Consider the following 10,479-nt stretch of genomic DNA (forward strand, 5'->3'; position numbering starts at 1 on the left):
ACGAAAAAAACGTTGGCGGGTTCTCGCCCGCACTAATTCGAACTTTATCTGCAAAAAAGTTCCTTGGTATAATTGCCTGCGGTAGGATCGGTTGCTGTCTTTGGTGACTGCGTCCGTTCAATGTTAGTAAATGGTTGCATTTTTTACATTTGAAAGCTTCAAATTTAGGTACGGAAGCATGGCGGCCATGGCTCATATCAGCTGTCCACTTGACAGTTAATGCATTGTTTACGCGGCTGTAAGATTTTCTATACAAAGTGGAATTACTGCGTTTTTTCAACATTAAAAGTTGCTTCTAGATTAAAACCGTTTGATAATAATGTTAAGTGCTGGGAGGTCGATCTCGCTTTAAAGTCTTCCCTGTTTGTAGTGATCCACCCGCGAGCATATGCACCTTGAACTTGGCAGGGACTTATGTTTGGTTTCTCAGTAGCGTTTATCATCCTCTAACGTAATATTGCGAATTGATAAGGTAAGTAGTATAATTAATATGAAGTTCATTCATAATCGAAAGTGACTTGCTAAAAGCAGGTAGCGGCAAATCGACATTTCGTGTTAGGCAGGACTCTGGCGTCGACATTGCGGGGTCCTCTTAGTTTGTATGGAACCGAGTGGACTTGCAAGTCGCAGTGTTAGGGCGAACTTTAAGGCAATTGTAGGAACCAACAAAGGTAGTGTTATAAGTAATTAAAACATTGCATCATGGTGTTTACAATGCGTCTCTCCGTTATGTGAGAACTTTGGCGGCATTTCATTAAATAACGAAATTTCGACGTCATAACATAAAAAATTAGCGGGAGTTGTTGCCGCGCGATCAGCGAAGCTGAGCCTCCTTTTTTCGTTCATTATTTAATTTTACTGGGATTTGTTTAAATAATGATGATTTTTGTGAAATGGTTGTTTGGCAAGATTTTTGGTACATTCGAGAGCATATGTTGGTAACACCGTTATAATGTACCTCATTTAGGGGTACCGTTAGTAAAGGCTCATGTAATATTATGCACGAAATCCCCAAAAGTGTTTGGTTTCTCACAAGAATTATGCCAAGTCACAATGTTACAGGCTCCAAAGCAAACATTTGTCAACAGTCGGCCGAAATATCAACACGGGTAGCGCGTTTTGGACTGGAAGATATGAATATTTCCCGCCAATAAAATCTGTTTAGCCTAGCGATCATCATTGTCAGCTATTCTAAATGTCGCTAAATAGACTATTAACGAGTACGTGGTTTGTCACAAAGACAGAATGATAGACATTTTCATTCATGACGTTATCCTTGAAGTTCCCGGCAGACTGATTGTCGATCAAACTGAATATTACTATCAAGGAGCTAGCTACCTCTTTCATTTGTATAATACGTTATTATCCTTCTTCTTCGATGCCACTACAATCCAAATTGGGCCTTGGCTTCCCGGGGGCATCGCCTCCAATTACCTCGATCCAAAGACCTCCAGTTAGAAAATCGTTTCAGAATCCTCCCCTTATGCATTCGTTTGATGTGGGCAGTCCATTGCAACTTCCGGATTTTTACTCGTGTCGATGCTATTGATTGACGACCCACATACAAAATGATGATACAAAATCTTTCATTTTCCTCGAAGACGTCGATCTGCTTTTGCGACGGTTGCTTCAAGGTCCACGGCTCGCATCCATACAGCAGCATGGGACGAATTAATAGCTTGTAGATGCGTAGTTTATTGCATCTGTGTACTTTTCTCGATTTCATTATGGAGAGGACTGCATAAAATGCTTTATGAGCAGTAGTAATCTCCCTTTGGATTTCGTGTTTTTCGTTTCCGTCCTTCAAGAGTAGGGCTCTTAGGTAGACGAATTAGTTCATCTGTGCGAAATTATGCTCACCCATTGCGATGTGTTGCATACTTGCAACCGCCTTTCGAGTTTTGGTCATGTATTTTATTCTGGCTTCATTGCTCACTTTACTCGCTGCTGACTCGAACTGCACGAAGCATCTACCCGGCAAGAATATCCACGTTGTCTGCGTATGCCGCTAGTTGCGTGGATTTTACCAGTAACGTACCTCTGGTATCAACTGAGGCCACTTTCCTGACGACATATTCGAGCATCAAGTTAAAAGGGTGGGCGAGACCATTCCCTTGCTTAAGTCCTAACACTATATAGGAAAGCCTTGTGTCAGTTCATTTTGGATTTTTACCTGGCCCTCGTTAATCACTGTAGCTTTCACTCGCCGGATTAGCTTTGGTGGCATTTTTAGATCGGTCATTATTTTATGCAAAATATTTAAATCGTATGCCTGGCAGTTTAAATGTCTCGTGAACTTTGAATTATTTCTGACAAATACTCGCTACCGATGCACGAAATTAGTTTGGTTTCAAGGATTTTCAGATCTGCATGAGTTTGCCTCTAATGAATGACAAATGAAATTTCTTTCCAAATTTTCGAATTATATTTCTGTTTTCTCAAAATGATAAAGTTGGTTATAATTCAACTGTAAAAAATGACACTTAAATGAAATGTAGCCAGTTTGGTGAAACGCTAGCAACTTAATTTTTTTAAAATCATATTCAATTATTTTTTTCTTAATCTAAATTGGTTGGCCAGGCCTACTACGCCACGGAGAACACCGGTGGTGGCATCTGTCAGTCGAATTAATATTCGAAATAAATTTCGAATGTTGCTAACCCTGCAGCGCCACATCACTCCGCCGCCAGATGAAACCTAGGGGTTTCAGCGACTGAACCCGGAACTGCGTCCCCTCTCGAGAGGGGGCTTCGGCACTTCAGGCCACCGCGTAAACCTGTCGATGATTGTGAGGCAATACTTGAAACCGTGCGAGTCTCGCAAAGGGCCTACGATGTCGAGTTGTATAGTGTGGAATCGCTTGGTAGTGCGGGGAAATGAGCCCACTGCTTTCCTTACATGCCTGGTGATCTTACTGGCCCAGGAGTTGACATCCTTATTCATGGAGGGCCAGAAGTATTTTTCGGTGACTACCCGATTTGTCGTCCTGGTGCCTGGGTGCGCTAAGTCATGAACTGTGTGGAACACTTCCTTGTGTAAGGTGGCTGGAATGAATGGCCGGGTTCCCTTTTCTGAGTCTTCGCAGAAGAGAGAGAGGTTCGACCCGAAAATGGGCAACTCCCGAAATTTGTATTTGGGGTTGTATTTGAAGCTCTGAAGTACTGCATCATCCTCCTGCGCCTTGGCAATAGCCGAGAAGTCGAGTGAGGCGGGGATGTTAACCTCGGAGACACGAGACAAAGCGTCAGCAACTATGTGGTCCTTGCCAGACACGAGCTGTATGTCGGACGTGAACTGGCTTATAAAGCTCAGGTGTCGAAGCTGACGAGAGGACGTTTTGTCGGGCTTCTGTTCCAAAGCATACGTGAGAGGCTTATGGTCCGTGAACACTGTGAACGGCCTGCCTTCTAGGGAGAAGCGGAACTATTTAATGATCAAGTACGCGGCTAGCAGTTCTCGATCGTAGGTGCTGTAATTCCGTTAAGCGGGGTTCAACTGTTTAGAGAAGAAGTTCAAAGGCTGTCAGACTTGATTCACCTTTTGGTGAAGAGCAGCACCTACTGCGATGTCAGAGGCATCAACAAAAACGGCTAGGGCTGCATATTGTCGAGAAAATGCTAATAGTGTAGCATCAGCCAGTTGTTGTCGGCATTTGTCAAACGCGCGGACAACCTCTTCAGATCACACAATCTCTCGTGTGTCTTTTTCTTTTGGGGCCAGACAAGTATGCGTTCAAAACGGACAGGTGTTGGGCAGCCTTGGGCAGGAAACGACGATAGAAATTTAGCATGCCCAAGAACCTCCGCAACTCCTTCACCGTTTTTGGACGCGGGAAACTTGAGATCGCTTGCACCTTGTCCGAGTCGGGCTGTATTCCGTCAGGGGAAATTAAGTGGCCGAGGAATCTCACCTGTGTCTGGAGAAACTTGCATTTATCAACGTTTAGGACTAAACCGGCCTCTAGGAGTCGTTAAAAAATGCACTCGAGATGGGCTAAGTGCTCAGACTTTGAGGAAGAAGCGACCAAAACATTATTCAAATACACGAAGCAGAAGTCGAGGTTTCGCAGAACCGAGTGAATGAACCTTTGAAAGGTTTGCGCCGCATTGCATAACCCGAAACTCATCCGCGTGAACTCGAAAAGTCCAAAGGGTGTGCTTATTGCTGTCTTTGGAATGTTTTCTGGAGCTACAGGGATTCGGTGATACGCCTTGGTTAAATCCAAGGTCGAAAAGATGCGCAGTTTACGAGATGATGGGCAAAGTCGTGGATGAATGGAATGGGATATCGGTCAGGAACCGTCTGTGCGTTTAGCCTTCTATAATCCTCACAGGGGCGCCATTCGTCCTTTGGTTTAGGGAACATATGGAGTGGGGAAGACCAACAGCTGTCTGAAGGTCTGCAGATACCCTGTTGCATAAGTTGTTTGAATTCTTTCCGTGCAACAGCCAGCTTCTGGGATGGTAGGGGACGCACCTTTGAGAAGATAGGAGAACCAGTGGTGCTAATGTGGTGCTGCACATTGTGGTTCGCTGGTTTTGAGAGACTACATTCGGTAGTAATATGGCTGAACTTTTGGAGGAGTGCCCGATCACGAGAGTCAGTAGTGTCCTCCAAAAGTACGGAAAGATTGTTGTTGGGGTGAGAAGAGATTCGGCCTGACGAATTAAGATTGGTTGTGGAGTCTATAAGGCACCTGTTCTGCAAGTAAACTAGCAGCCCATACTGACACAAGATGTCTGCGCCTAAAATGGGGAAGCTGACATCCGCCAGGATGAATCGCCATGGGAACTTCCTATGCAAGCCAAGACTCACGTCCACTTGCCTGTAACCGTAGGTGTGGGTGTGCGCGAGGAATTTGCCGCCGTAAGTTTTAAAGGTTGTGGGAATAGCCGGTCCGTAGGTTGTCCTGACGACCTGCTACTCGATCGCCTTTTTCCAGCAGTGGACCGCGAGCGAGCTAGCCATCTGCCGCGCGAACGCTGAACGTCCAGCGTTGCCTTCATCTCCGCCATGCTGACCACAAGAGCGGCCATCTCGCGCTTCAGCTCGCCTACTTCATCTGAAGGCTGCTGAACGGCCGCTATCGTGGGACGCGCGTGCACCTCATGCACCTTATAAGCCGCAGCTGCCAGCGCCTCCAAAGGACCGGACACGCACGCGTCGATCTTGCTCCCACCCAATTCCCTCATTTCGCGAAGCAATTGGCTGGAAGTTCGATCGGCTAAAGTCAAACCTGCCAGCAAGTGATCCAGCTTAGCTGGCTCAATTACCGGCAGGCGCTTGATCAGCTACGTTTTTAATAGGCTGTAGGAGGCCGACTTGTCAATGTCGGTCACCAGGAGGATGGACTCCCCATCCAATTTTGTCGCATTTGCTGTGATTCCGGACATCTGGAATTGCGCCTCCAGATGGACGAACCAGAGCTCCGGGTTCCTTCGCCAAAAAGGAGGGACGCGTACAGCGAGGGCGGTCACCTGAAGGTCCGATGGGCCTGCCGCGTCTTTGTTGTCTAGCGATATGACAAAAGCTAAATTTAATGATCTGAGTTGAGTCGAGGACGCGGCTGTACCGAATTTTAGTAGATCTTATTTTACGACGGCAGACCGCACCCCCAAATGCCCGTACGAACGGGAAAAGAGAAACCACCGACGCATCTCGGAGCGGACGCTTGAAGCGCGGACCAAAATAAATAAAAGCACGCCAAGAGAGCGGAACTGCAACGATGAATTTTTAAAAAAGGATATCCTCGCCGGCTCTTGCGGCGGTTATATAATAATTATTAATGTTAACAAAAAAAATTACAAAAAGAATAATGTCTTAACCTATTTATAATATAAGTTGTTGCTGATGAGGCTCTTGTTGGTTATGTTGCTACTGGTGGTGTTGTTGGATGATAACTCGTTGTGGCCTTATTTGAGTCTTCTCTGCGGCGGCTTGCATTGACAGCGTTTTTTAAAGGTTGGGGCTCCTGAGCTTGCGATTGATTTTTGACGGCGGCTCCGGGTCTTTGCGGCGATTTCGTCGAAGTTAGATTCCGCTTCTTAGAGGCTGGTGGCTCAACGGTCTGGTTAATGTGTGGTAGAAAGCAAGCATTTTTCTCTATAATATCGGAAATTTCTGTTAGTGCGTATTATTGCGATACTCCTTAATCTGGGCCGGAATCTTGCAGTCAAGAAGTTGGTAGAAACTGGCTTCGTAGAGAGCGCGTCGTGCGGTGGCTATCAGCAATAGTTCGGGATCAAATTCGTGTCTACTACTACTTGACTTTCCAAAGAACAAAAGCCACGTTCCGCCAGGAGGTATTTTAGATAACTAGAGAATTCAGAGCCGTAAGGTGAGCCCCTCTTTGAGGCTTTGCTGACATTCCTAGCCCACTAATTTCTATCCCTCTTAGTCGCCTTTTAAGACAAGCAAGGAATACTTTGTGTGTATCCTTAAAACTCAAATTACTGGGCGTACAAACTTTAATTATTTCAGGATTATGAATTATATCAAGAGCACTAGGACTGTTGCAGACAATTTTTGGCTCCGATGGATATTTGACGACATTGGAATAAAATTTCCCTTTAAATCTTGGAAATATTCGTCTCCCTCCTTTATTTTGTAGTAGTTTTGCATCTTATTAGAAGTTTGAAAACTTTAAATCCTTAACAAAATAATAGATCCGTTGTTAATGCTTCTTGCTAGCCTTTCTGTTTCCGAGAAAGCCAAACCAATTAAGAATATTTTCGTGGATTGTTAGACCATCAGAAATTATTGTTGTAAAAAAAGTGGAGGCGAATTCTCACAGATATGAAAAATATAGTGGAATATTGGAAGAATCCTTCGAAAGGGCCCCGAAAGGATTTGAATTATTCACTAGCTTTCGTTAGGATTGGTGAGAATTTAATGATACTTCCTTGACCCGTAAATGCTTGCCGTGGAGAGTGTTCAATTTAGAAGATTTTTTGCTGTAAGGATTGTCGATTTTGCTATCATTATCTGTAGATTATAGTTTGCCGTTCTTCTCTCCCCTTTCTACATCAACGAACAGTTCTTTTCTAGATAGACAGTTCCTAAAACGCACCAATCACAATGGAAACGGATGATGTTAAGGCGTCAAGCAGCAGTGCAATGTCAACCTTGGGCACATTGTTTTCATTTACGAGTCCCGCGGTTAAAAAACTACTCGGATGGAAACAAGGTGACGAAGAAGAAAAGTGGGCGGAGAAAGCAGTAGACAGTCTTGTGAAGAAGCTAAAGAAACGGAAAGGAGCTATTGAAGATCTAGAGAGAGCTCTATCATGTCCAGGCCAACCATCAAAATGTGTGACAATTCCCCGTTCATTGGATGGAAGATTACAAGTAAGTGTCGAAAATGATAAATAAACAAGTTGAAGAAATCAACGGGCGTTAAAGTATTTCCTATTTTTGATGTATTGTTGCTTTGATTTGAATTTGAATACAATTTATGTGCAAACCATTAATACGCATCCCGAATTTTCACGCTTCTTCCAGGTATCACATCGCAAAGGATTGCCACATGTCATTTATTGCCGTGTATGGCGTTGGCCTGACCTGCAGTCACATCATGAGTTGAAACCCATCGAAAGTTGTCAATATCCATTCAGTGCGAAGCAAAAGGACGTATGTATAAATCCTTATCACTACAAACGTGTCGAAAGCCCAGTACTTCCACCGGTACTTGTGCCCCGGCATTCGGAATTCGCCCCTGGCCATTCACTTCTGCAATTTCAAACACAAATGTGCGAGCCCAATATGCCGCATAATGTTAGCTATTCATCGTCCGGATTTAACTCGCAAATTAGTCCAACTAGTCCGGCTATGACATCTGTCGGAAGCCCCAGTTCGGTTAATTCCAATCCAACAAGTCCTTATGGAAGTTTAGCTGAAACACCGCCTCCGGCCTACAGTCCGCCCGAAGACTCAAATTCAAATAATCAAACAGAAGGAGCAACTCCCATGGACGCTCCAATGGAAGTGGCTCCCGTTAGCTATTCGGAACCATTGTTTTGGGCAAGCATTGCATATTATGAACTGAATTGTCGTGTCGGAGAGGTTTTCCATGCAAATTCGAATTCCTTGATTGTTGACGGTTTCACGAATCCATCGAACAACTCGGATCGTTTTTGTCTAGGCCAGTTGAGCAATGTCAACCGCAACAGTACGATTGAGAATACGCGGCGTCACATCGGTAAAGGTGTTCACCTGTACTATGTAGCGGGCGAAGTATATGCTGAGTGCTTGTCCGATTCAGCTATTTTTGTACAATCGCGCAACTGCAACTATCATCATGGTTTTCATCCCTCGACCGTCTGCAAAATCCCTCCCGGCTGTTCCTTGAAAATTTTCAATAATCAAGAATTTGCTCAACTACTTTCGCAATCAGTAAATCATGGATTCGAGGCAGTTTTCGAGTTGACAAGGATGTGCACGATACGGATGAGCTTTGTGAAAGGATGGGGAGCTGAATATCATCGACAGGATGTCACCTCCACACCGTGCTGGATTGAAATTCATCTGCACGGTCCGCTTCAGTGGCTTGATAAAGTGCTCACCCAAATGGGGTCACCACATAACGCCATAAGTTCAGTATCTTAAGGAGTTCTATTTTTGTTTATTAGCTTCTGTCTATTCATTACGCACGCTTTCACAAGCTATTAGCCAATTTAAAAATATTCAAGGTGAGAATATGTTTGAGATAAGACAAACGTGATTTTGGTTTTTACATCCATAAGTTCACCGTATTTTGTAACATTGTAACGATTTGATAATTTCGCACTCTAGACAAAACTCGCGGCATTTAGAACCTACTTTAACTAAGTCTGAACGTGCCTCATTATGATAAATTTCAAAGAGAGTTGGTAGACACAGACCTACTGCAGTGTTTTTAGTATTGTATTTTCGTTAAAAATATTCATATTTAGTAGACAAGCTTAAACGGAAAATTTTACCTTCTAAGATATGCATTAAGAGAGAAATACTTCATTTTTAATATTTTGTGCTAGTATTTATGCTGTCACGTTTCGAATAAACGAATGTTTGGCCAATAAGTGAGGCGGATGGACCGCAGTTAGGTTCATTCGTGAAGTGTTATTTTTCAAAATTGAATATTTACTTAGTCGAATTGATGTAGTGTAATTGAATTTCAAAATTGATGCTTAGTAGAGACATTACAAGCGTTAAAGACGACATAGTTGAGATATTTGTATATAATTATTGATGCTGTCAGATGATCTACAGACAGTCTTTAAAGTTTGTATCTAGCATATGTTTGTGACGAATTGTTTATTATAAATAAAAATCATAGTGCCTATATTTACACATAAAACTGCCTTTTTTATTGAAAATTGAACTTTACTACAAATTTTCAGAGTAGACCCTTAGATTATGATCATGCTTGAACAGCCGGCATTTTTAGGAGACTGGCATTACCAGCGACTGTGATTTTTGCTCTCTAAAATCATTCACCAGTTAAAGGTCTTTTCCTCATGGAAATGTCGCAAAATATTGCATGTCGTACGCAGTGCAGCGCACGAGTCATTACGTTTAACTTTCGTAGGCGGCCTGGTCTGTTATGCTTTAAGTTAAAGTTGCATAATTCCGGCAAGCCGAACTCCTTGCGGTGGCTGCTGGAGATCGTCTACGGATGGGTCAAGAGTGGGTAGGGCCTGACTGGTATCTGTTTGCCTGCTGGTCATGTGTTACGGGCAAGTAGAGCTGGCGGGCCGATGAGCCGAAACAACATCCCAGGGATCGTCCTCCCTGAACTGGAGAAGGTGCTAATATGACCCCAAGCCAAGATGAAGCACCATACGTCGAGGGCTGGGTGGCTAATGGGGAGCTTGGTCTTTAGTAAGCGAACTCTGAATACTTTGGGCCCCTTAAGTTTCAAATAAGACCTTTACCCTGGCGGCCAAGCTAACCAGGGTGGACATCCTTCCCAGACTACTCGTGGGACAAGACATGGATTCAATAAACAAAAATAAAAATGATAAACCGACAAGAGAAGAAGAGGTGGTGATGCCAGGCGTATCATCGGAGGACGAGCTGCTGGCATCGAGCCAGGAGACAGTAGCCGTTGACAGCAGTACAATCTTAGGAGACCGGTCGCTCGCATCTGGTTGCTGAAGATCCGTATGGATACGGATAAGCTCCTCTAATCTCGGCGCTTTCAAAACCCCATGATTCCTATGGCCGACTGGGTAGTTATCAAGGAGGAGGAACTCTAGACGAACAGTCAACCGTTCCTGCTCTGTATAAACGGAGAATGCCTGGAGGTACTGGAAAATTTGGAGTATAAAGTGCGGTTTGGGGTCAGGAACGCGAAGGTGAAAGTGTTCCGCTCTGAAAAACGGACGATAACCTGGACCCATTCGACGTCGCCAATGAGCTGTTGTCCAAGGGGACAGACGAACTCCCCACGCAAGCAGATCATGCTAAGGATAACGCAGATCAATGTGCAGTGCTCTTCCT

The 10,479-nt window shown here is 44.2% G+C and overlaps 1 protein-coding gene across 2 annotated transcripts; it reads left to right on the forward strand.

Annotated features, from left to right (window-relative positions):
• Positions 1-180: 180 nt before the first annotated feature.
• LOC119661238 (protein mothers against dpp-like) lies at positions 181-9,334 on the forward strand. Of its 2 annotated transcripts, none has more exons than XM_038070467.1 (3): positions 181-472; positions 7,037-7,347; positions 7,501-9,334. In XM_038070467.1, the coding sequence occupies exons 2-3, from the start codon at positions 7,078-7,080 to the stop codon at positions 8,602-8,604; spliced, it is 1,374 nt and encodes a 457-aa protein (XP_037926395.1). In that variant the 5' UTR covers positions 181-472; positions 7,037-7,077; the 3' UTR covers positions 8,605-9,334. The 2 variants fall into 2 exon arrangements, with proteins under 2 accessions (XP_037926395.1, XP_037926396.1); XM_038070468.1 differs by having other exon boundaries at positions 7,048-7,347.
• The last annotated feature ends 1,145 nt before the right edge of the window (positions 9,335-10,479 follow it).

This window comes from Hermetia illucens, chromosome 1, assembly GCF_905115235.1.
Source record: "Hermetia illucens chromosome 1, iHerIll2.2.curated.20191125, whole genome shotgun sequence".
NCBI classification, from domain to species: domain Eukaryota; kingdom Metazoa; phylum Arthropoda; class Insecta; order Diptera; family Stratiomyidae; genus Hermetia; species Hermetia illucens.

Bases quoted from the DNA above. Each gene is read 5' to 3' on its own strand.
- LOC119661238 (XM_038070467.1), top strand. From the start codon at position 7,078: ATGGAAACGGATGATGTTAAGGCGTCAAGCAGCAGTGCAATGTCAACC. The intron at 7,348-7,500 runs GTAAGTGTCGAA...CGCTTCTTCCAG, and splicing joins CATTGGATGGAAGATTACAA to GTATCACATCGCAAAGGATT.